We start from the raw sequence: 26,697 nt of genomic DNA, 5'->3' as shown, positions 1-26,697 counted from the left end.
TTTCTGTGGGGGGACTTAACATTCAGTCTGTTTGGGGGGTTTACTTAAAATGGGGCACACCGATAAGTCCGGCTTTGACAATGACTAATTCACACACCACGTGCGGACTGTTAGACCACTGCTGGGTGGTCGCCAACAACCGGCCGTCCACCGTTCCACGCGACCCCTGCGCTCCCAGACCACCTGCTGCAACCTCGAGGCGCAGCCCGGACACGCCGCGACCTCTCCGACATGGCGCCCGCGGGGCGTCTGCAGGCGGCGGCCCAGGAGCCAGACGCGCCAGACCTTCCCAAGATGGCGGCGGCGGCGGCGGCGGCGGCGGCGGCGGCGGCGGCAGCGGCGGCGCGCAGGGGGCGGGGTTCCGCCGCCGGGGGCGGGGCAGGCCAGCCAAGGGGTCGGGCTTGCGGGCGGGCCCCACCGAGGTGGGCAGCCCCAGCGCGCTTGCGCGGAGCGGCCCTGCGCGCAGTGAGGCAGTGGCGGGGGAAGGCACCGGCGGGGCCGACAGGAGGCTTGAAGGAGGGAAGCGGGCGAGCGGAGTCCCAGCGCGCGCCGCGGCCGCCCGGGCGCCCTCCCCTTCCGGGCGTGAGGCGCTGTGTGGAGCCGAGCGGACCCGCCGCCCCAGCCCGGCCCTGCCCCGGCTCCAGCGCTCCCGTCGCGGGGGCCCGCGTTCCTCAGCACACCCGGCTCCAGGCGCCCCCAAGAGCCTGCCCCCGGCCCTCCGAAAGCCCCGGCGCCGGCCCGGGCCCTCGGCGGGAGGATGACGGAGCTGCAGTCGGCGCTGCTACTGCGAAGACAGCTGGCAGGTGAGAGCGGGCTGGCGGCCGTGCGGCGGGCCGGGCCGGGCCGGGCCCGGGCCGCGGGGAGCCGCCGCCGCCAAGTCCTCCCTCCTCCCGGGCGGGCGGCCGCTGGCGAGCCCGGGGCGCCTGTCCGGCCGGGCCCGGCACTTGGCCGGCGTCGGGAGGGTGCCGGGGGCGGGGACGCGCCCCGCCGCGGGGACCAGGACCGGGCTCGGCGCCCGCCCCCTCCCCCACCGCCCGGTGGGACGTTGCGGGGGAGGGGCTGCGGGTCTCCGGAGGGGCGGGCCCGGGCTCAGGTGCGGCGGGGGCCTCGGGACCCCGGGGCCGGGCGGGGCGCGCGGGCTCGCGGGGGGGCCGCGGCTGCGGGTCGGGCGGGGCCCGGGAGGGCGAGGGGAGGCGGCCCCCCGGCCGCGGAGGGGAGGCGCGCAAAACTTCTGGCCGGCCGCGCGGCGCCGCGGAGTTGGGGCGGACAACAAAAGCGCCGGCCTCGGCTGTCGCGCCGCGCGGGTGCCGGAGAGGCCGGCGGGTGCGGGACGCCGCCCGGTTGCCTGCGCCTGGCACGGGCCCCGCCGCCCTCCCGCGGAGGGTGGGAGCGGGCTGGGGAGCCGCTCGCGGCCGGCCCCGGGCTTTGTGCTCCGAGCGCCGCGGCCCCGGCCTGCGGAGCCCCGGGCTGCGGCCCGCGAGCCTGGCCTGGGGCGTCGGCCGGGGCGGCCTCCCCGGAGGTGCCTGCGTCCCCCTCCCCCATTGTCCCGGCCTCCGGCCGTTTGCGGCTTCCAGGTTGACTTTTTAGGGGGTTGGCTCCGACTCCGCTAGGACTGGGCGAGCGGGGCATGCGCACTGGAGGCGGACGTGCGCGGAGTGCGCGCGGGGGGGGGGGGGGGGCGGGCTGGTGGCTTCACAATGCCGCCCCACGTGCTGCCAGATTTAAAGAGAAATGGGCCGGCGGCGAGTCCCGCGGTGCTCCGTCTGCTCCGGCGGGTCCTCTCCGCCCCCCAGGCGGCCCGCAGCGCCCGGCCCGGTGCGCCAGCCAGAGGCGGGCGTGCACGACTCCGGGCTTGACACGGGCTTCCTGGGGGGGAGTGAGGTGTTGGCTAGATCACCTTTATGGCTTCTTAAGGAAAAGGTTGTCAGGGGCTGTAACAGATTGTATAATTAGGTTTATTATTAGACCATGAGCAAGCAGGTTTGGACAAGTATTAAAGTTCTGGATGCTCAGGAGGAGTGGCGTCAAGTGAATGGAGAAGTTCTAGCGACACTTAAGATTCGCCAGGAATAATGTATCGGGAAAGCTATGAAACAGTAACCGTATTGCATCTTGTATTTGCAAACACATCTTAGTGTTTGTGTATTGTTTTGGTTTATTTTGGAAGAAGGAATTAAGATTTTTTTTTTTTTTTTTGGTCTCGCAAAGAATTCCCTGATCAGTGTGTTTCTTACGTGCTGAACTATTAAGCAGTATTGGAATACGAAGTCAGTATTAAAACAGTACTCAACTCTTACATAATGGGAAAGATAGAGATTTTAGAAGGTGTAAGTTAACGCAGTTACTAAGAAAGTGAAGTATGACTAATAACAGCAGCGTTTCAAAACTATTTTCCTGCTCAGCTCTAGATTTTGCTGGCCTCTCGGTTCAGTTTTGCACTTTTTGGCCAGTTTGTTGATAAACTGTTTTCCAAAGCTATTTATTAATGGTTGACTTTTTAAAAGATTTTATTTTTTTTTAAGTTTGTTTATCTTGGGGGAGAGAGCGCGTGTGCTAGTGAGGGAGGTACAGAGAGAGAGAGGGAGAGAATCCCAAGCAGGCTCCACACAGTCAGCGAAGAGCCTGATGTGGGCTCTGAAGTGAGGAAACCGTGAGAATATGGCCTGAGCCGAAACCAAGAGTCAGTTGCTTAACCGACTAAGCCACCCAGGCGTCCCTTAAGGTTTTATTTTTAAGTAATCTCTACACCCATGGTGGGGCTCAAACCCACAACCCTGAGAACAAGAGTCACAAGCTGCACCCACCTAGCCAGCCAGGTGCCCCAGGGGTTGACTTTCCATAAGGCACATCAAAACATGATTTAAGGTTGGAGGAGAGTATGTATTAGTTGGTAATTTTTCAAGCTCAATTATAAAGTTACTTAACTGCTGATTAATTTTTCTTGCCTTCTTGATCAGAAATAATGGACTGTTCTTAATTTCTTAAATATTTGGAGGATTTTAATTAACAAGTGCAAAATATTAGGCCAAGGCAGTGTATTGAGAGTTTAAATATCCCATTCATTGGAAAGCCTTGATAACTACTCACTAAAATAAAGGCCCTGTTTGTATGTTAGTAGTACATTGTTTGAGTTTTGTGGTTCTTCAGATATCATTTGAAAACAGGAAAGAATGGTAAACTGTAATCTCTTGAAATCATTTAGAGTGAGCTTTGAAAGGCTTAATGATTAAAAATTTTGAAATGTACTGGGGCGCCTTGGTGGCTCAGTTGGTTGAGCGTCCGACTTCAGCTCAGATCATGATCTCACAGCTTGTGGGTTCGAGCCCTGTGTCAGGCTCTGTGCTGACAGCTCAGAGCCTGGAGCCTGCTTCAGATTTTGTGTCTCCCTCTCTCTCTGCCCCTGCCCCCCCACCCCCACTCACATTCTGTCTGTCTCTCTCAAAAATAAATAAACATTGAAAAAAATTAAAATTTTTTGAAATGTATTGAATTGAGTAGACGCAACCTGTAAGCCATTCTGGCTGCTAGAATTTCAGACACTTAATAACAGTAGTCAACAATGGTTATGCATATTGAGGTCAGCCCTTAAAGGGTTTTACTTCATTACTTGAGGGGAGAATTGTGTGTGTGGGTGTGTGTGTGTGTGTGTGTGTGTGTGAGTGTTATTTGTTTTGTTGGTAATTGTAATGAAGAACCTGGTTCCTTTGGTTGAAGAGTTTCTCAGACTTGGGACTACTGACGTTTTGGATGGATATTGTGGGGGCCTGTACTGGGTATTAGAGAATGCTTAGCAGCATTCTTGGCCTCTACCCACCAGATGCCGGTAGTAGTACACCCCCTCCGTTGTGACAACCAAAAATGTCTCTGTTGCCAGTGTCCCCTGAGGGCTTAGAATCAACCTAGGTTGAAAGATTACTGGTTTAAAGGTGTTTTAGTCAAGACCATTATACTATTGTAAAGCAAGTAGGGACACCTGACTGATGAAATCAGATAGGTTGTGTGTTTCTCCCTGGATATTATTAGACTCTGACTTACTCCTTTGGATTCAGCAGCAGCGCATAATGCTACACCCTAAGAAATCTGATACACCAGAGATACTTCACAATTATTTCAATTTTGGGGAAGGTATTATAAGTCCTGGTTAAAAATACAGAGCATAAAATGGTATAGTCTTTCCACTCCCTCCAGAGAACCCCGTGTCCTTTTCTTGGAAATAGCCTGGCTATCATTGATGATTTCCTGTGTGCCTTTTCAGAGATTCAGATTATTGTATATACATTTAGTGTGTATATATTTTTATTGAGGACTAACATGTACTGGTCACTGTGCTACTTTACATATATTATCTCATTTAATCCTCCCAATAAGGAAATAGTGACTTAGGTTGAGTTACTTGCCGAAAGTCAAGTGGTAGTAAGTTGAGTGGTAACTGCTACATTCAGGTTGAGGGCCTTTTTATTTTGGAGACATTGTTTTTATTTATTTAATTTTAATTAATTAATTAGACTTTATTGTTTTAATTGCCTATATTGCCTCCCAGGAAGCAATAATTAACACAAGCGTGAAATAGCGTTTTATAAATTTAAGTATTAAGAGTTAATTTATCCAGTAACTACCAAAATGATTATGGAAATGTTCCCATCTTACTTAAATTTTTTTTTTTTTAATTTTTTTTTCAACGTTTATTTATTTTTGGGACAGAGAGAGACAGAGCATGAACGGGGGAGGGGCAGAGAGAGAGGGAGACACAGAATCGGAAACAGGCTCCAGGCTCCAAGCCATCAGCCCAGAGCCTGACGCGGGGCTCGAACTCCCGGACCGCGAGATCGTGACCTGGCTGAAGTCAGACGCTTAACCGACTGCGCCACCCAGGCGCCCCCCATCTTACTTAAATTTATCGTATAAAATATTACGTACACATTAAGATCTAAGTGACATTGTTTTTTTCTTTAATGTTTATTTTAGAGAGAGAGAGCGCGAGCATGCGCACATATGCGGGGGGGGGGGGGGGGGGGGCGGGCAGAGGATCCGGAGTGGGCTCAGCACTGACAGCAGAGAGCCCTATGTGGGGCTCAAACTCAAGAACTGTGAGATCACCACCTGAGCCAAAGTCGGACACTTCATGGCCTGAACCATCCAGGTGCCCCGATCTAAGTGGTATTCTTAAGGTAATCATAAAAAGATATTTTAGCCATTGTCAGCTTCAGGCCAGCGTCATAGGCTGAAGGAAGTGCTAAGCTTTTTGGTGTTGGTGGTTAACTATGAGAAAAATTTTGGGCTATTTGCACTTTCCCTCTTCAATCATACTAAATTTTATGGTATGACAAACATAAGGAATAAGAACATGATTTTGTTTTTAAGATCACTGGAGTTTGTTTTTTTAACTTTGAGAATATAGGTTTTCAGTAGTTAGGGTTTTATAGACACCTGTCATTCCAGAACTAGGAAGAAGAATCCTGTTATACTTTAACAATAAACTAATTGAGCTTCTTTTGCTGTCGAAATTTTGATTGTTAATTTTAAAGTAATCTGGAAAATTCCCAAATCATCTTCTCCTTGGCTACCCATGTAAGTAGGTTGTTTTGATGAGTTAGTTATGTGTGTTTCTCAGACTCAAATGTGCAAGGGAATCATTTGGGAAATACAGATTCCTGGTCTCATGCCCAAAGATTCTATACATCTTGATGCTCAAGAAAATCCACTTTTAAATTTTATTTTAGTTTTTTTATTAAAAAAATTTTTTTTAAGATTTTATTTTTAAGTAATCTCTGCACACAACATGGAGCTCTGATTCACAGCTCTGAGATCAAGAGTTGTAAGCTTGCCTTGCTGAGCCAGCCAGGTGCCCCAAGAAAATCTAATTTTTAGAGGAGTACTGTGGGTGGCTGTGAGGCCAGGGATTTGGAGCCATACTGCAGTGGGTGCTCTGAGCTGTTTCCCTGAGCCAGCTGCCCGCACTTCCTGGTTTTGTGATGTGCTGTGCTATTGGCAGCCCTGGTGTTTGTAAGATATTCAAAGAGTACACTTAAAAGGAGGAATAAGAAAGATTTAATATTTTTTGGCCTTTCTAGAATATATTGGCACACTGACATACAAATTCCATTGACAATTTTAAACCAGCAGATATAGAACAGTTGGTTATTGACAGGAATACTCTAATATTCTGGGTGATGAACATAATATTTAATATATATTTTTAATATTAAGTATTAATCTTTTTTTTAAACATTAAAAAGTTGTTTTTAAGTAATCTCTACTCCCAGCGTGGGGCTCAAACTGACAACCCTGAGATTAAGAGTTGCATGCTCCACCGACCCAGCCAGCCAGGCTTCCCTTAACCATTAATATTCTTAATAGTTGTTAACTGATGTGGAAGAAAATGTTTAAAAATATGGAAATGGAAGGAAAGTCTAACAGTAAATGTATAGTGCATCATACTACTAATTGTTTAACAGTTTGGGAGTTTTTATATCCAGAAATAATTCCTCTATTATAGCAATAATGCAACTTTTGCATATTTTACTATGTTGTCAGAAAAAAGAGCGTACGTGAAGCAAATACAATATGTGCTGAGGTTGAGGATGCAGCATCGGGTAGGTTGCATTCCCTGTGGTGGAGGAATCCTGTGTCTGATGTGTTGTATTACAGAATCTGAAGCAACCTCCTTTTGCTGTGTATATGTGTGTCAGATCATTCTGTTGTGCACCTTAAAAGTACACAATGTCATATGGCAGTGGTATCTCAATGAAACTGGGGGAGAGTCTTAATATTTTAGTGAATAAGTGAATTTTCTTAACATTAGGGCATACATGATTTTTAACTACTAATTTCTATCATTCAGTGAACCTTTTTGATAATGCAGTGAAATTTAGTTTTTTATAAATAATGGTAGTTTAATTTGCTATAAGCTACTTCAGAATGAAACATACTTTCTACATTAGTCTTTTGGTTTTTAAGTTTTTCAATTTATTTTTTATTTTAAAGTTTATTTTGAGAGACTGTGCTTGCATGTGGTGTGAGTGGGGGAGGGGCAGAGGGAGAGGGAGAATCCCAAGCAGCCTTCCTGCCATCAGCACAGAGCCTACACCATGTGATCATGACCTGAGCCAAGATCAAGAGTCGGTTGCTTAGGTCGCTTAGCAGCTTAGCCGGCTGAGCCACCCACGCGCCCTTATCGTAGTCTCTTGTAATGGTTGACTTCACTTTCTAAAATACTGCTGACTATATTAAAATATTAAAGTAAATTCTACAATTGTAGATATTAGCGTTTAGTGTAGTCTGTATTTGCCATGATGTAGTCCCAAAGTATATAGTTTTATTATGTAGTTTTCTGTGTTAATACACATTCTATTTGGTGATACGTCTGTGTGTAGTCATGAAATTAAGACGTCTTGATGATTAATAGAGTGGTATAGTGTTGGAAACCTGGAAATTCATTGACTCCCACTGTATTGTTGCTTTTTTTATTAAAGATTTTTTAATGTTTATTTAATTTTGAGGGAGAGAGAGAATATGAGCAGGGCCGGGGCAGAGAGAGAGGGAGACACAGAATCTGAAGCAGGCTCCAGGCTCCAAGCTATCAGCACAGAGCCGGACACGGGGCTTGAACTCATGAACCACGAGATCATGACCTGAACTGAAGTCAGATGCTTAACCCACTGAGCCACCCAGGTGCGCCTGTTGTTGCTTTTTGATTTCCTTTTCTTGGGTGGAGTGTTTGTTTACGTTATCAAGATGAGTTTCAATCTTTAGATTATTTGGTTTTGGGTTCCTCAGTGCAAGGTTTTTTGGGGGGGAATATACTAATTTTATGGTTAACTGTAGTGCGGATGTGTTCTTGCTTCAAACAAGTAGATACTAAGCGTTCCTTTGTTTTAATGGACTCTGTTCCATTTAGGATGAAAAATTTTGTCTTTCTTAATTACTGAGAAATATTTTTGTTAGAATTTGAAACATGAAATGACCTCCAACGTTCTATTTAATGCCATCTTTGGTTGGTTTATGGGAAGTGACTTCTCAGAGAGAAAAGCAGAGAATATGCATATGGAAATGGTCTGGCAAGGTAAACTTAGCGTAGTTACATCTGGTTGATGGCATTTCAGGTACAGAGACGTACAAATAAGAAAAAGCAAATCTTGGGGCGCCTGGGTGGCGCAGTCGGTTAGGTGTCCGACTTCAGCCAGGTCACGATCTCGCGGTCCGGGAGTTCGAGCCCCGCGTCAGGCTCTGGGCTGATGGCTCGGAGCCTGGAGCCTGTTTCCGATTCTGTGTCTCCCTCTCTCTCTGCCCCTCCCCCGTTCATGCTCTGTCTCTCTCTGTCCCAAAAATAAATAAACGTTGAAAAAAAATTTATAAAAAAAAGAAAAAGCAAATCTTTTGCAAATGGTGGTAATGAACAGATGAGAATGATAAAATGCATTTTTAGAAAATAAGATGCATGCATGTTAAAATACAGCATTATAAACTTTCCCCCTAGTGCAAGATAGTATTAGCCTTGCTCAAGCAAATTAGAAATTTTTATCAGTGCTGTTCCACTGTCAGATTCTGGCACTCACCGTAATTGTTGTTACCGTAGAGGTGTATACCTCTCCTTATGATGTGAGGGTCTAGAAAGTAAGTGAAGAGGTAGTTTATGTAAGAGAAAAACTTCACCTTTTTATTCCACCAGTGTCTAATAACTTAGCAAAACAGCTACTGTTCCTTCTTTGCCTTTTGTCTACTTCTCCATTGGTTAGGGGTCTGTTAAAAGTGTAAACAACAGAGGAGCCATTTAAATTTTTACCTGGCAGCTGTTTTTGCTTTAATCTTGTGAAGTAAGCATTGCTTTTAAAGAACAACTTACCACATTTGGGATTTTTTCCTAAATGTTCTTTATGATAGGAGACACTGTTTTGATTTGATTTTGAAAGTGCTTATATATACTCTTTGTGCTTCATTTCATCATTCTCTTATTCTTATGTGTGGTGCGCATATTAGAGTTTCTAGTTCAAGACCGTGTGGTGCTAAGTGAAGTTTTATGGAAAGCATGATGCATGGAAGGATCTGTTGGTAAACTGGGTGTCATCAGCATTGAAAAGTTATGTTTGCGAGAGACAACTGAAAAGGCAAGCTACAAACGGGAAGAATAAGAATATTTGCAATCTAAATATCTGCTGAAGGATTGATGTAGAATAAATGAAGAACTCTCAGAGTTCAATAGTATGAGAAAACGGTCCTTTTAGAAAATGAGCAAAAGATATGAACAGACATTTCAGATGGCATATAAGCAAATGAAAAAATATCCAGTGTTATTGACCGTGAGGGAAATGCAAATTTAGACCACACTAAATGATCACTACATACCTACTAGAGTAGCTATAAATAAATAAATAAAATAAAATAAAATAAAATAAATAAATAAATAAATAAATAAAACACCAAATGCTGTCCAGGGATGTGGGGGAACGTTCTCTCTCATGTGATGTTGGTGGAAAGGTGAAATGGTACAGCCAATATAGAAAACAGTTTGTAATTTCTTACAAAACTGAATAGGCACTTACCTCACAACCCATCAAGTGCACATTTGGGCATTTATTTTAGAGAAATGAATCTTATGTCTTTGTAAAAGTCTACATGTGAACGGTCAGGGTAGCTTTATTAGTAATAGCTGAAAACTGGAAGACAACCCAGGTATCCTTTTGTGGGTGAATCAACTGTGGTACATCCCTACCGTGGAGTAGACTTATCAGCGATACAAATAAACACACTGTTGATACACAGAACAACTTGGATGATCTCAAGGGAGTTATGCTGAATGAGGGGAAAGGAAAAGCTAATCTCAAAGGGTTACATACTGTACGATTCCATTTATGTGAAATTCTTTTTATTGTGATAAAAAACAAATTTGACCATCTTAGCTATTTAAAAAAATTTTTTAATGATTATTTATCTTTGAGAGGGAGACAGAGCACAAGGAGGGGAGAGATAGGGACACACAGAATCGGAAGCAGGCTCCAAGTTCTGAGCTGTCAGCACAGAGCCCCACGAGGGGCTTGAACTTGTGAACTGGGAGATCATGACCTGAGCCAAAGTCGGACACTTAACCGACTGAGCCACCCGGGCGCCTCCCCCACTTAAAAAAATTTTTTTTAATGTTTAAAAGGGGAGGGGCAGAGAGAGAGGACCATCTTAACTATTTTTAAGTGTACAATTCAGTAATGTTAAGTGCATTCACATTGTTGTGGAACATCTCCAGAACTTGAAAAACTGAAGCTGTTTACCCATCAAACAACTGTCCCTCTCCCCTCCCCCTCCCCCCTCCCCCCTCAAAACCATCATTTTGCTTTCCGTTTGTATGAGTTTGATAACTTTGCCTCCTGCAGATGGAGTCCTACAGTATTTGTCTTTTTCTGACTGGCTTATTCACTCAGTGTAACGCCCTAACGTTCACCCACATTGGAGCATGTGACAGGGTTCCTTCCTTTTTAAAGCTAGATAATGTTCCCTTGTTTGTGTCTGCCACGTTTTGTTTATCCCTTCATCCAAGATGCGCATCTGGGGCACCTCCTCCTCTGGGCTGTTGTGATTATTGCTGCCGTGAACATGGGTGTGCTGATGTCTCCTCAGAATCCTGCTTTCAGTTTTTCTGGCTGTAAATTCGGAAGTGGGATTGCTGGATCGTATGGTAGTTCTGTTTTTTTTTTTTTTTTTTTTAAGTAGAGTATTTTTAGATCAGCTTTAGGTTCACAGCAAAATTGAGCAAACAGGACAGAGATTTCTCATACACCCCCAGCACTCCCGCCACATGGTTTCCCCCATCATGAACACCCCATGAGTGGTGACTGTGTTGCAGTTGGTGAGCCTACCCTGAGCAGTTGTGTCTTGTTTTGAGGAACTTCATATTTTGCACAGTGCTGGCATTAGTTCACCCTCCTGCCAGGAGTGCAGAAGCCTTGCGAATTCTTCCCACATCCTCGCCAGCACTTGTGATGACCCATTGTTGTTGTTGTTGTTGTTGTTGTTGTTTGACTGTAGACGTCCCGATGGGTGTTAGGTGACAGCTCATGGTTTTCATATGCATTTGTCTGATGATTTGTGATGTTGAGCAACTTTTCATGTGCTCACCGCCCCTTTGAACAGTTGTCTTTGGAGAAATGTCTGTTCAAGTCCTTTACCCATTTTTGAATCAGATTATTTGATTTTTTTGTTGTTAAATTATAGGAGTTCCTTCATTAAAAGTTTTTTCAATGTTTACTTTTGGGAGGGGGCGGGTAGGGAGGGAGACAGAGTCTCAAGCAGGCTCCACGCTGTCAGTGCAGAGCCTGACCCAGTAGGGGTGGGGGGCTCGATCTCAGGAACTGTGAGATCAAGACCTGAGAGGAAATCAGGAGTTGGGTGCTCAACCAGGTGAGCCACCCAGGCGCCCTAAGGGTTCTTTTGAATGTGTGTGTGTTTTTTAAGTGGGCTCCACGCCCAACTTGAGGCTCAAACTCACCCCAAGATCAAGAGTCGCACGCACCACTGACTGAGCTAGCCAGGTGCCCCTGTCTGAGTTCTTTGTGTACTGTGGATATTAGCCCTTTATCTGGTGATACATACGATTTGGGAGCATTCTCTCCCTTCCGCAGGCTGCCTTCTCTCTCTGCTGTGTGCTCTGACGCACAGTGGGTTTTGAGTTTGATGCTCTGTGTGTCTGCGTTTGCTTTTGTTTCCTCTGCTTTCGTGTGGTGTCATCAGCCTCCTGTGTGCTCTCCTAGTAGTTTTATAGTTTAGGTCTTAGGTTTAGATCTGTTAGCCATCTTGAGTTAACTTTTGGTGCACGGTGCAATGGAAGGGTTCAACTCCAATCCTGTGCACACGGACGTCCGGTTTTCCCGTCACCATTTGTTGGAGAGGCTGCCCGTTCCCACGTGAATGGTCTTGCTACCTGCGTAGGATTCTTGAAATGACACGGTTCTGGAGATGGAAAACAGACTTGTGGTTGTCAAGGGTTAGCGGCCGCCGTGGTGTGTGGCACGAGGGTCTCGGTGGCTGTGGCACAGTTTTGTGTCTCGTGGTGGTTACACAAACCTGCAGATGTGATAACATTGCACAGAGCTGTCTGCACAGCGAGTGATGAAATAAATCTAAATTAAGCGTGTGGACTGTGTTGCTGTCGATTGCTTCGGTTTGATGTCCCGTAGTGATGAGGCTACTGACATCCTGGGCAAAGCGTATCCAGGGCCTTTCTGTGCTGTTTTTTCCGTTGAAAGTATAGATCTGTATTTCAGAATAGATAGCTTTTAGAATGTCACCTGTAGCCAAAGCATTTTTACCAATCTTTTTTCATGTAGAGAACACCCGTTTTAAACTTACTTCGTCATTACAGACAACAACATAATTGTCACATTAACACTTCCAAGGAACAGGAAATTGAAAGAGACTGGTGTAGTTTGAGATAGAAATTCCATCTTACTTTTGAATAATCCTTTTGTAGACTTGTGCTGCCATTTGGAAAGTGAACGAAAGGATCAGCATAAAAGTTGATTTATTGAGCTCTTGTGTGCCGCTGCATGAGAAATGCAGAGACAATCTAGTACTCCTACCTTGAGGTGCTGTGTTTAGTAGAGGTTGATGGGCATGTAAACAAAAGTTCAGTGCATATGATGAGTGCACACAGATGTGTGGAAGGAATGGAAGGTAGCCCCGAGAAAGGAGGGAGTAATTATGGGGGAGGGGAGCACGTGAGGTCAGGGAAGGCTTCCTAGGAAAAGGACTATATTTGAGGACATCAGAATCTCTTAAGAGCATTAGGTTATATACTTTTAAGAGATCTTTGCATTTGGGGCACCTGGGTGGCTCAGTCAGTGAAGAGTCTGACCTCGGCTCGGGTCATGATCTCATGGTTGGTGAGTTTGAGCCCTGTGTTGGGCTCTGTGCGCTGACCCTGTGGACCCTGCTTGAGATTCTCTCCTCCGTCTCTCTGCCTGTACCCCATTTGCGTGTGTGCGCGCTCTCTCAAAATAAACTTGAAGAAAATCTTTGCGTTTGTCATGTAAAGACAATAGTAATTAGAATTAGTTGATACGATGGGCAGAAATGTAAAACAAATAGATGTTTCTGAGACAGCCAACCCTGTTGAAGATTTCCAAGCAGATAGTCTGAACACAATTTTTAAGGGATGGCGGCAATTTGTAATTTAAGAAGGACCTAAAATGTATGTATGTAAGATATATAAACTGATTCAAAAGAACGAGGAGGGCAGGAAGGAAAAAAATCAGTGAGTGCTTGTAATGTACTCTTCCTGATCCTAGGACTTTCCATGTGTGGTCACACTCAGTTCTCACAGCAAATCTTTGAAGTAGATGCTACCACCTTTTTGAGATAAGGAAATTGAGGTTTACATTCGATCTGGTAATTTCCCCCAGGCTAACCCTGATGGAACTGGGTGGCAGACATAGGGCTGTCTGCTGATGAAACCTGAGCCCTTTACCGATCAGCGGTTTCTTAGGACTTTTGACAATTTAATAAGAGTTAAAGACCTTCTCCTGAGAAAATTGTACATACACAAGTTTGGGTATAATTTCAGAGAGTTTTCTGATCTCTTGAGTGAAGCTCATTTGTGTATATGTAATGCTGTCTCTTACATCCTTCATTCAACAAATTTGATACTGGTTTTGTTTTCGTGTGCTGTAGGGATGCCAAGTGAATACGGTATTGTTCTTTTGTTTCCAGTCACTTGTATTCTGTAGAAATCCCCTAAGAGGCATGCTTTAAAGTATCAGAGAAAGTCTAGGAATGGTTACTTCTTACCTGTCTGGTTCATGGGCGGTTTTGAGGAGTTGGTGGCATTTGTGCTTGACTTTAAGAGCATATGTAAACTTTGATCACATATCTAGGAACATATTTAACACTGAGGGAAAAGAACAAGCAAGACAGAAGGTTTGTACTGAAAACAATTCAATGTGGTTGGAGTATGTGATAAACTGAACTAGTGGGAAAACAATATTTGGAATGGTGGGTATTTGTGGAAAATCTTGAAAGTGTTGCAAGTGTAAAATTCTATTTGAGGAGGGGGGAAGTGGTATGATCAAAGTGCGTTGGACCTGTGCTTCTTAAGTTATCTGTGATGAAAGAGCAGCTTTTTTTTTTTTAAGATTGTATTTTTTTTAATATATATATATATATTTTTTAATTTTTTTTTCAACGTTTATTTATTTTTGGGACAGAGAGAGACAGAGCATGAACGGGGGAGGGGCAGAGAGAGGGAGACACAGAGTCGGAAACAGGCTCCAGGCTCCGAGCCATCAGCCCAGAGCCCGACGTGGGGCTCGAACTCACGGACCGCGAGATCGTGACCTGGCTGAAGTCGGACGCTCAACCGACTGCGCCACCCAGGCGCCCCTTAATATATATATTTTTTAACGTTTATTTATTTTGAGACAGAGAGAGAGCATGAACAGGGGAGGGGCAGAGAGAGAGGGAGACACAGAATCTGAAACGGGCTCCAGGCTCTGAGCTGTCAGCACAGAGCCCGACGCGGGGCCTGAACTCACAGACCGTGAGATCATGACCTGAGCCGAAGTCGGACACTTAACCGACTGAGCCACCCAGGTGCCCCTTAAGATTGTATTTTTAAGTAACCTGTACACCCAGTGTGAGCCTCAAACTTAGAACCCCGAAACTGAGAGTCCCATGTTCCACCAACTGAGCCAGCCAGACACCCTGAAAGACCCACTTAAAAAATTTCTAATTAATTATGTAATGATACTTAGAAAAACAATAAAAAATGAATTAGAGAGAAATTAAAGAGACGTAAATTTGAGCCTACTTTATAATACTAGGTTCATATGCAGTGACTGCATGAGTTTCTAAATGCTTGCTTGGCATCACGTGTCACGGACCAGTAACGGTTTTCTGGATCAGCGCCAGTTAATGGAGCATATTTTGAGTCTCACTGCTCTGGACAGGGTGGAGAATGACATTTAGATGATGTTCTCTCCATGAGGACAGAGATTATTCAAGTATAATTCACATGCAGTGTTACACTTCGGTCGTAGGATACTGTGATTCAGCAATTCTATGCGTTTCTCAGTTGCCCATTGTGCTCATCATGACAAGCGTGCCCTCAGTCCCCTTCACCTGTTTCCCCATCCCACCACCGAGGACAGAGGGTTTTGTTTTTGATTTTGACATCACAGATGCCTTAGAAAGGTGATTGAAACATAGCATAGCAGGCAACCAATAAATTATTGAATGGATTAGAACTACCTTACTGGGTCCCTGCCCCGCCCCCCCCCCCCGCCCCCCTCCCCTCCGCCCCAGGACTTCAGGACACGTGAACTAAATCTTTTAAGATAGGAAGCAAAACAGTTGGAATGCTTCCATTCAGTAAACAATTCTTTCTGTGTGCCTGGCCCTGGGGTTACATGACACAATCCCTGGCTTCCCTATCTAGTGGGGAAGGCAGAGATTTATAGACAAATATTGGTTAATAGACATTGTTGCCCTTTTTACAGGTATAGCTTTGACCAAATGACTTTTGTTGGAATGCCTTCCGGGCCTCAGCAAGGTCCTAATTTTTTCTCTCAAAGCAGTTTCTTTAATGGACAGTTCTACCTACTGTGGCTGTGGTTTTCCCAACTCTATAAATTGCCACAAAAACGAAGGTGTCCTTTCCACCACCACCCCTGGCTTTTGGCTTTTCTGTTTGCTTTTTTTTTTTTTTAAGTCTTTAAAGTTTCTCTCTGGTCCTTTACCTTAGCCACCTTAGGCTCCCTACCCAGGTGGCTGACCACATTTTCCAGAAGAGGAAACTTAAGTTTGGCTTATTCGCAATAGCAAAACCGAGACAATTAGATTTCTTTAATCTCTGAGGCTGTCTTTAATAGTATTTAAACTAGATCGACGTAGAGAATATACCAATGGGTTGATCTGGTTAGTCCTTCCTTCCTTAAGTCCTAAGGTGTCTTTGGGGTCACATGTTCCTTTGATTTTCCTTTCTGAGGGTGAGTCAAATGTATTTAGAATAAATCTTTGGTGACCCAAGTCAAGACATTCTAGAGGAAAATGGCATATGTATGGTTTAAAATAATTTTACTAATTACAGATGAACATGATTATTGTAGGTTTGAAAAAGATAAAGCATATGTAATGTAAATATCCGCCATCCCTTTGAAGCCTCTGTTAACATTTGATTCTTTTTCTTTTTGTTGTATTTTGCTTTTTTTAGGAAACTGAAGTTCTGGAAGGAAGGTCCTTTAGTGTTAAGAGATTCAGTGAAAATCTTAGTCTTTGGAGTTGAGTTCATTAAGCTTCCGGTTATATACTCATTCTCTTTCGGGAACGTAGCCCAGGATCCAGAAGCTGTTTTTCCAGATCCGTTTAGCAAGTAAATGGCAGAAATAGGTTTCCACCCAGGTCACCTTATTCCTAAGACTGTGCTAGTTATAGAATGGCTTGCTGCTTGTTAGACTGTGGGAACTTGGCGACTTCTGGAAGGGGAGCTACTGTTGCTCATGGCCTCACCTGATGTTTTGGGTTTGTCTATTTCTCATCTGTGCTGGAGCATTCTGAAACTAAAGTATCTATTTGAGGGCTTATGTAGAGAGGGATGTTATTCTGAGACCTTCCTTAATACTCTTTTGCCGGAGGTAAGTAGAGGATGATGTGTGTATTTTTATTTAACAGTGCATAGGACAGTTTATATTGTCATCATTAGAAGTCCGGGACTTCATAACATCTTTTTACAAACTGTTGTGAACATTTATGGTGTGGTCGTTCCCCTGAGAAATCTTGTATTTTTCAGTGTCCTCCCTGGTTGTTTCTATCTCTCCCTTAGGACTATACCCTTGCTGCTGCTTCTGCCCTTAGCATTTGCTGGGTGGAACAGAACCAAACTGCCATCCCGTTGGTTTATATTTAACTCTTGCAGGTGCACTGGTGGCCTGGGTGAGAGCTCTGTACTTCCTGCTGCTCTCTTTGAGGTGCAAGGCATATGGTGTGTGGCTGTTGGGGAAGCAATACCATTGTGATAAGCTTTTTTTTTTTTTTTAACTTTTAATTTTAGAACAGTTGTAGATTTATTAGAAAAAGCACAAAGATAGCATAGAGAGTTCCTATATATTCTGTACCCAGTTTCCTCTGTTTGCTAACATCTCACGTCAGTATGGCACATGTGTTACAATTAATGAGCCAGTACTTTTACAGTATTACTGTTACTTAAAAAAAATTTTTTTTAAGGTTTATTTATTTTTGAGAGAGAGCGCGTGACCAGGGGAGGGGCAGAGAGAGGGAGACACAGAATCCGAAGCGGGCTCCAGGCTCCCAGCTGTGAGCACAGAGCCCGACGCGGGGCTGGAACCCACGAACCGTGAGATGGTGACCTGAGCGGAAGTCGGACGCTCAACCGACTGAGCCACCAGGCGCCCCATTTTTACATTCGTGTTAACTAAAGTTCATACTTGAGGTTTTCGTAGTTTTTACCTGCCTTCCACTTCTGTGTCCCAGGAGCCCATCTGGGACACCACATTGTGTCTATTGTCCTGTCTTCCTAGTCTGCTTTGTTGGGTGAGTTTTCTGTTGGCAGAGTTTTATGGTTTTTCATGGCTTTTCTAGTTTTCAGGAATACTGATTAGGTAAACTGTGACTGTCTCTCAGATTGGGTTTGTCTAATGTTTTTCTCAGGATTAGACTGGGGGTATGGGTTTTCAGAAAGAATACCGCAGAGGTGAAGTTCCCTCCGCATCACGTTGACCAGTGGCCCTTAATTACCACACGACGGCATCGGTCGTGTGAACTTTGGCCACATGGTTGAGGCAGTGTTGGTCAGGTTTCTCTACTGTAAAGTGAGTTTTCCCCCTTTTCTGTCCTTTTCTTTGTAAGCTAGGTCCAGCCCCCACTCATGTGGGAAGGAGGGACTAGGTCCCACCTCCCCTCGGGGAGAGTCTTTACTTAACATTATTTGGAATTCCTCTGTAAGGAAGGCTTGTCACTTCTCCCCTATTTATTTGTTTATTCAGTGATTTATTGTGCATAGACTTTTTAAAAAATTTTAAGTAGGCTCTGTGCCCAACATGGGGCTTGAACTGAATACCCTGAGATCAAGAGTTACGTGCTCTAGTGACTGAGCCGGCCAGGAGCTCCACAGGCTTGTGTGCTGTATTTTTTACTTTGGGTTAAAATTTGTATTAGTAGGGTTCTCCAGAGAAACAGAACCCGGAAGGATGGAGATACACATATGTGGTATATATGTACGTGTATGTCGTACTTATGAATCATGGTGCGTGATTGTAGACGCTGACAAGCCCAGAATCGGTAGGGGAGCTGGCAGGCTGGAGCTCTAGGGAAGGCTTCATGTTGCAGTTCAACTCTGAAGGCAGTGTGTCGGCAGAATTTCCTTTTGGGGGGAGGTTGGTCTTTGAAAAATTAAGGCCTTCAACTGATTGGATGAGGCCCACTCACCTTATGGAGGGTAATCCGCTTTACTCGAAATTTACCGATTTAAATTATGATCTTGTCTGAAAAATACCTCCACAGAGACATCTGGAGTGCCGCTTGACCAGGTGCCTGGGTTCTGCGGCCTGTTCAGCTGGACACCTACAGTTAACCGCCGCCTGCTTTGTTCCTTTCTTCCATCGTGCATGCTGTTCCTCAGCTTCTCCGGCTCTGGTCGTTGAGAGTTCTTCGAGCGTGGCCCCAGTGTTCCTTTGACAGGCGTTCATCCTTTCAAGTTTTGAGCTCTCCCTTGTTTTCTGATGACTGGAGAATGCCAGACCTGTCTTATATTTTCTCTGTTCCGGCCCTAGGATCGGCTGGTTTTCCAAGAACTTGAAATGTGGTATCTAGAAACCAAGATCTGGGCATTGGAAGTGCTTGTGCCACTGGAATGTCACTACTTTGTGGGACGCTTACACTCTCCCAGGCCTGCATGCGTCCGTAACGTTGTGTAATCCATCTGTCTGTACAGTAAGCGACACCTCGGTTCCTCCCGGGGTTTCGGACTCTGATGCAGGTACTGGTGTTGATTCTCGCCTTCCCTTCTTGTTTTTCTGTAACTTACCTCTCTGACAGTGAGAAACGGCTCCCACCGGGTGTTTAAAAGTGGTTTCAGAATTGCTGAGCCAGACCCTTGTTGGAAACAGATTTACAGCCAGAGTACAGCAGTTAGGAGGGTTCCTTCTGTGCCTGCCTTCTCGGTTCTAGGCAGAACATGGGATTTCCAGCGTTAACTTCGGCAGCTCCTTTTCCCTGAAACCCATCAGTAAGGTTTTGTCATACATTTTTTTTCCTTTCTTTTCTTTTTTTTTTTTTTTATAAATAAGCCTTTTTAATTGATTTTTTAATGTTTATTTTTGAGAGAGAGACAGAGTGCAAGCTGGGGAGGGGCAGAGAGAGAGAGGGAGACACAGAAGCTGAAACAGGCTCCAGGCTCTGAGCCATCAGCCCAGAGCCCGACGCGGGGCTCGAACCCATGGACCGCGAGATCGTGACCTGAGCCGAAGTTGGACGCTTAACCGACTGAGCCACCCAGGCGCCCCAGGACACAATATAATTTAAAAAAATGTTTTAATATTTATTTTTCAGGGAGAGAGACAGAGACAGAGCATGAGCAGGGGAGGGGCAGAGAGCGAGGGAGACACAGAATCAGAAGGAGGCTCCAGTCTTTGAGCTGTCAGCACAGAGCCCGACGCGGGGCTCGAACTCACAGTCCGCGAGATCATGACCTGAGCCGAAGTCGGACGCTTAACCGACTGAGCCACCCAGGCGCCCCTTGTCATACATTTGTGATACAGTCAGTCATTTGTCATAGTCTTCATTCCAGCCTCGTTGATTTTTTGAAATTTATTTGCATATATTGCAGTTCATCCTGTGGGCTTTGGCAAGTGCGTGAGGTTGTGTGTCCACCACTGCCGGACCATATAGAATAGTTGCATCACCTACAGTTCCCCTGCGTGTCCCCTGTTGCAGCCAGTCCCTCCCTGCCCCACCAGTCCTGGCAGCCACCTGTCTGGTTTCTGTCTCTATAGTTTTGCCTTTTCCAGAATAACATACATAGCTCTTAGGTTCTGGCTCCTTTCACTGAGCAATATGCATTTAAAATCTATCCACGTTGCTGCATGGATCAGTGGTCTGTTCCTTTTTATCACTAAGTAGTATTCCCTTGTGTACCTTCTGCCGTATACATTCCATCGTACCACAGTTAGGGTATCTTTTCCCAGTTGAAGGATATCTTGGGATCTTGGTGTTTCCAGTTTTTAATGATTATGAATAAAGCTGTTGAAAACATTCGTGGACAGGTTTTTGTGTGAACGTGTTTTCAGTTCACTTGTATAAATACCTAGGCGTGTGAATGTGGATTGCATGGTAAGACTATGTTTAACTTGATAAGAAACTGCCAAATTATCTTCTTTTTAAATTTTTTTTAATGTTTATTAGTTTTGAGAGAGAGAGAGAGACAGCTCAAGAGTTGAGGGGCAGAGAGAGAGGGAGACAGAGAATCTGAAGCAGGCTCCAGGCTCTGAGCCGTCAGCACAGAGCCCGACGCGGGACTCGAACCCTTGAACTGCGGACCGTGAGATGATGAGCCGAAGTCTGATGCTCAGCCGACTGAGCCACCCAGGCGCCCTCCACGTTGTCTTCTCAGGTGGCTGTACTGCACATTTTATTTTAAACACATTACCGTCTTAGTGCATTATTCTTAATCTTGATTTTTCACTTAAAACAGTGTAGCCATCTTTATGTATTTGCACACACAGACTTAACATTGTTCTTTGAAACCTACACAGTATTCTACTGTATGGCTAAAACATAATTCTCTTTTTTTTCAATAAATTTATTCATTTATTCAACATATTATTTTAACATTGCATGTCCTACACTATTTATTTTTTCTTTGAATTTTATTTATTTATTTATTTATTTATTTATTTATTTATTTATTTATTTATTTATTTATTCTTCATTTACTTTTGAGAGAGACAGAGACAGAATGTGAGTGGGTTAGGGGCAGAGAGAGAGGGAGACACAGATCTGAAGCAGGCTCCAGGCTCTGAGCTGTCAGCACAGAGCCCGATGCAGGGATCGAACTCACGAGTTGTGAGATCATGACCCGAGCTGAGCCACCCAAGCGCCCCTATGTTTATTTTTATTTTTATTTAATTTTTTAAATTTACATCCAGATTAGCGTACAGTGCAACAATGATTTCAGGAGTAGATTCCTTAATGCCCCTCCCCCACCTAGCCCATCCCCCCTCCCACAACCCCTCCAGTAACCCTCTGTTTGTTGTCCATATTTATGAGTCTCTTATGTTTTGTCCCTCTCCCTGTTTTTATATTGTTTTTGTTTCCCTTCCCTTATGTTCATCTGTTTTGTCTCTTACAGTCCTCATATGAGTGAAATCATATGATACTTGTCTTTCTCTGACTGATTTCACTTAGCATAATAACTTCCAGTTCCATCCACATAGTTGCAAATGGCAAGATTTCATTCTTTTTTGATTGCCGAGTAATATCTCATTGTGTGTGTGTGTATGTATACATATATATATATATATATGTATACATACACACCACATCTTCTTTATCCATTCATCCATCGATGGACATTTGGGCTCTTTCCATACTTTGGCTATTGTCGGTAGTGCTGCTATAAACATGGGGGTGCCTGTGTCCCTTCGAAACAGCACACCTGTATCCCTTGGATAAACGCCTAGTGGTGCAGTTGCTGGGTCGTAGGGTAGTTCTGTTTTTAGTTTTTTGAGGAACCATACTGTTTTCCGGAGTGGCTGCACCAGCTTGCATTCCCACATAATTCTTTTTATTAAAACAGTTCTTTAAATTTTGAAAGTGGTGCATATTCATGGCAAAAAATGTAAGTTCTACTGAAGAGAATAGAATGAAAAGTTAAGTCTCTTACCCACACCTTACTTTTCCCACTCTCCAGAGGGAATCAAAGAGTTCATGTGCATGGTTACCACTATAATTTACATGCTACCTTTTAATTCGTGAGTTTATTTAACTTCTTATTGTGAAAGATAAAGATTTTAGTGTAATGACATCCTTTCCTAATTTTTACCACATATTTGTAGCTTTTCTGGTTGTCTTTATTTTTGTTAATGAAGTGATTTATCAACCTTACATAGGAGTCCCTGCTATATAAAAGGTAAATTAGCTCATTTCCCCTTCAGTGATTTCTCCCCCCTCCTACAGATTTTGCTAATTATATTATTTTTTATATTGTCAAGGTTTATAATATTTATATTCTCTTTATAACTGAAGTGGTCTTCAGGGCTTGTCTAGTCTCAAAAAAGGAAAACCAGAAAACAGCATTTATATGGTTGCTACTGTAATACCACGTAATGATTTTGGACCTAAAGAGGAAGTATAATTCTCATCACTGAAACTTTGTTGGCGGAGAATCTCTAAGCCCCCGAATCTTTCTTCCTTCTGCCCCCACCCACCTCCCATTTCTCTCCTTGTTATAGTATTTCTTAATTTTATGACGAGTGGGTGGCAGTTGTGAGTCCTTGCGTATTGAAGAATGCCTTTATTTTGTCCTAACATTTGATTGTTAGTTTTTTTGGGAATTGAATTCTGGCTTCAACATCTTTTCCTCACAGAACTTGGATGTCATTGTCCCATTGGCTGTGGCGCCCAGAATTCCTCAGGAGCAGATAGTAAGAGAAGAGCGACTCATGTCAGTCTAATTTTTGTTCCTGTGTAGACACTGTTTTGAAGTTCAGAGAGTTTTCTTTATACTTGGGAGTTAGAAAGTTTTACTTTCCATGTGTGTCTCTTAAGTACAACATTTTTTTCATTCATTGTTTTAGTCTCTACATGGGCTCTTTTGGGTTACAGGCTTAGTTAGGTCTGTCTTTAGCTCAGAAGTTTCCTTCTTTCACTTTTTTGTCGTCTGGATTCTCCAGCATTGTCTTTGGAGCTTCTACTGCTCGGGTGTTTGAACTCCCTAATCTCTTTTCTTTGCCCCTTTATTTTCATATTGGCTATTTTCTATCTCTTGTTAATATATTTTGGAGATTTTCTCTCCTTTTTTGCCATATTAGTAACTTGGTTTTATAATTTGGTTTGGTCACTTAATGTTTTATTTGGCAATTATATTTCTAATTTCCAAGAACTTACTCTCTCCCTTTTTCCCCTAGAACCTTATTTACTTCTTTATTTTTAAGAGTGGGGGAGGGGCAGAGGGAGAGAGAGAATGTATTAAGAAGGCTCCACGCCCAGTGCTGAGCCTGGATGGTGGGCTTGATCTCATGACACTGAGATCATGACCTGAGCCAAAATCAAGACTCGGACGCTTAACTGACTGAGCCACCCAGGCGCCCCAGAAGTTTATTTTTTAAAACAGATTTATTGAGGTTTAATTTGCCTACCATAAAATCTCCTTGGTTTAGGTGTATAATTGTGTGCTTTTTGTACATTTAGAGTTGCATCTATCATCACAGTGTCATTTTAGAACATTTCCATCACCTCAGAAAGAACCCTTGTACCTGTGAGCAGTCACTTTGCCAGCCTCAGTCAACCACTGGTTTACTCTTTGTCCCCATGAACTTGCCTTTTCTGGACATCTCCTAGAAATGTGTCTGGCTTCTTTCACTTGGCATATTATTTTTTAGGTTGATCTATGCTGTAGTACATTACATCTGTTCTAGCATTTGTGGAAAACACTGTAATTTTGCTCTGAATTATCGTAGAATTTTGTTGGAAATCTGTTGAGCAACCTGTCGTGCAGGTCTCTGTAGGGCGCTGCATTCTGTTACACCCGTCTGTGTGTCTGTCCTCCAGCCTGTGTCAGTCTCTGGACTGTTGTTATGTAGTAAGTCTCGAAATTACATAGTATAAGTCCTTCAACTTTGTTTTCCCTTTTAAAGATTGTTTTTGCTTTTTGAGGTCTTTTCAAGTCAGTTTGAGGATTTCCAAAAAAAGCCTGCTATGATTTTGAGTGGAGTTACAGTGAATTTGTAGACTGATTTGAGGAGAATGAACATTCTTAACAGTATTGAGTCTTCTGTTCTGTGAACATGGCATACCTCTTCATTTTTTTATGTCTTTTTACATTTTAGCAAAGTTTGTTGGTTCCTTTGTGTAGGTCTTACACCTGTTTTATTGAATGTATCCATCAGTATTTCATGTTTTTAAACACATTTTATTTAAATCCACGTTTGTTAACATATAATGTATAACAATGGTTTCAAGAGTAGAATTTAGGGATTCATCACTTACAGGTAATACCCGGTGCTCATCCCAACTAGTGCTCTCCTCAGTACCCATAACCGATTTTAGCCCATCTTTCCACCCAACACCCCACCAGCAACTCTCAGTTTCTTCTCTGCATTTAAGAGTCTTATGGTTTGCCCCCCTCTCTGTTTTTATCTTATTTTCCCTTCCCTTCCCCTATGTTCATTTGTTTGGTTTCTTAAATTCCACATGAGTGAAATTAGGTATTTATCTTTCTCTGACTTATTTTGCTTAGCATAATACACTCTAGTTCCATCCACATTGTTGCAAATGGAAAGATTTCATTATTTAAAAAAAAAATTTTTTTTAATGTTTATTTTTGAGAGACAGCATGAGTGGGGGAGGGGTAGAGAGAGAAGGAGACACAGAATCCGAAACAGGCTCCAGGCTCTGAGCTGTCAGCACAGAGCTCAACACGGGGCTCGAACCCATGAACTGTGAGATCATGACCTGAGCTAAAGTCGGAAATTTAATCCACTGAGCCACCCAGGTGCCCCAAGATTTCATTCTTTTTGATCACTGAGTAATATTCCACTGTGTGTATGTATATATACACATATACATACATATGTGTATATATATATATACACATATACATACATATGTGTATATATATATATATATATACACATACATGTATACACACACACCTTATACATACACACACATATATACTATATGTATATACATACACACCACATCTTCCTTATCCATTTATCAGTCAATGGATATTTGGGCTCTTTCCATAGTTTGGCTATTCTTGATAGTGCTGCTATAAAGATTGGGGTGCATGTGCCCTTTTGAATCAGTACTTTTGTATCCTTGGGATAAATACCTAGTAGTGTAATTGCTGAGTCATAGGGTAGCTTTATTTTTAACTTTTTGAGGAACCTCCATACTGTTTCCAGAGTGGCTACACCAGTTTCCATTCTCACCAGCAGTGCAAAAGTGTTCCCCTTTCTACTTATCCTTGCCCACATCTGTTGTTGCCTGAGTTGTTAATGTTAGCCATTCTCACAGGTGTAAGGTGGTGTCTCATTGTGGTTTTCATTTGTATTTCCCTGATGATGAGTGATATTGGGCATCTTTTCATGTGTCTGTTAGCCATCTTGGTGTTGTCTTTTGAGAAGTGTCTGTTCATGTCTCTTGCCCATTTCTTCACCTGAAGAAGTATGTTTTTGGGGTGTTGAGTTTGATAAGTTCTTTATGGATTTTGGATACCAACTCTTTAACCTATATGTCATTTGTAAATATCTTCTTGCATTCTGTTGGTTACCTTTTAGTTTTGCTGATTGTTTCCTTCACTGTGCAGAAGCTTTTTATCTTTATGAAGTCCTAGTAGTTGATTTTTGCTTTTGTATCCCTTGCCTCTGGAGACATGTTTAGTAAGAAGTTGCTGTGGCATGGGTCAAAGAGATCATTTTTGAAAATGTTGTCATAATTTAAATCATAAAAATTTTATTTTCCAATTCTTGCTTATGTATATGTATAGAAATAAAATATTTTTTTGTATTTTGACCTTGTATTGTGCAGTCTGGCTAAACTGAGTTAACTTTTTTTTTTTTTAATTTTTTTTAACATTTATTTTCGAGACAGGGAGAGACAGAGCATGAACAGGGGAGGGTCAGAGAGAGGGAGACACAGAATATGAAGCAGGCTCCAGGCTTTGAGCTGTCAGCACAGAGCCTGACGCGGGGCTAGAACTTACGGACCGCAAGATCACGACCTGAGCTGAAGTCGGCCGCCTAACCGACTTAGCCACCCAGGCGCCCCCAAGTTAACTTTTTGTACATTTTCTGTAGTATTTTCTGCATACACAGCGGTCTGCAAATAAACACAATTTTTGATTTGTGCACCTTTATTTTATTTTTCTTGTTACATTGGCTGTGATCTGCAGTACAGTGTTGCATACAAGTGGTGTAGTGATTTCTTCTTGGTTTCACCTTTCTGAATCCGGATAGCGGTTGCTGTACTGTTCTTGAACTCTTAGCTCCAGGGGCTGTTGGTGGGTCAGTTCTGTGTTTCTCTGGTTGTCTTCCTGGAGGTTCTTTCTCTAACTTATTCCTTTAGCCCTTCTAGTAACTTTGTAAGCATCCAGTTCCTCATTAAATTCCTTCTCCTTAAAACACCTAATCTGTTTCTGCTCTGAACTTTGACTGATACACTTTAATTTACCATATGGATCATTCTTAGGGCTCTTGGGAGACTATTTCTTTATGAGTAGAGTAATAATTAACATTAGGGTAACAAAAATGTGTTCTGGCCAGTGTCCTTTTTAATGGTTCCCTCGTGATCTGATGATACCACTTTTGAGTGGACTACATAGAAGCATTTTCTCTCTCCAGAATGGGAAGACGGCCTTATGATGAAGATGATGTGGTTATATTATCTCAGAGTGGTTTAAATAAATTACAGTGGCCCTGCCATTTAATTAAGCTGCTTCTTTCAGCCCCTTGGTGCTCTTTTTACAAATAGTTTAGTTTG

At 43.5% G+C, this 26,697-nt stretch overlaps 1 protein-coding gene across 3 annotated transcripts in view; it reads left to right on the top strand.

The window, feature by feature from the left end:
* Positions 1-395: 395 nt before the first annotated feature.
* The window catches only part of UBE2G1 (ubiquitin conjugating enzyme E2 G1), a 106,184-nt gene continuing 79,882 nt past the window's right edge, over positions 396-26,697 (top strand). For 2 of the 3 annotated variants that reach the window (XM_043582708.1, XM_043582710.1), the window contains exon 1: positions 415-803. In XM_043582708.1, the coding sequence (XP_043438643.1) occupies positions 758-803 (46 nt within the window). In that variant the 5' untranslated portion in view covers positions 415-757. Of the gene's footprint in view, positions 804-26,697 lie in introns of all 3 variants that reach the window. The other variant, XM_043582709.1, reaches the window with a different exon arrangement.

This window comes from Prionailurus bengalensis, chromosome E1 (genome assembly GCF_016509475.1).
Source record: "Prionailurus bengalensis isolate Pbe53 chromosome E1, Fcat_Pben_1.1_paternal_pri, whole genome shotgun sequence".
Lineage (NCBI taxonomy): Eukaryota > Metazoa > Chordata > Mammalia > Carnivora > Felidae > Prionailurus > Prionailurus bengalensis.
This window is presented reverse-complemented; position numbering and strand designations above follow the sequence as displayed.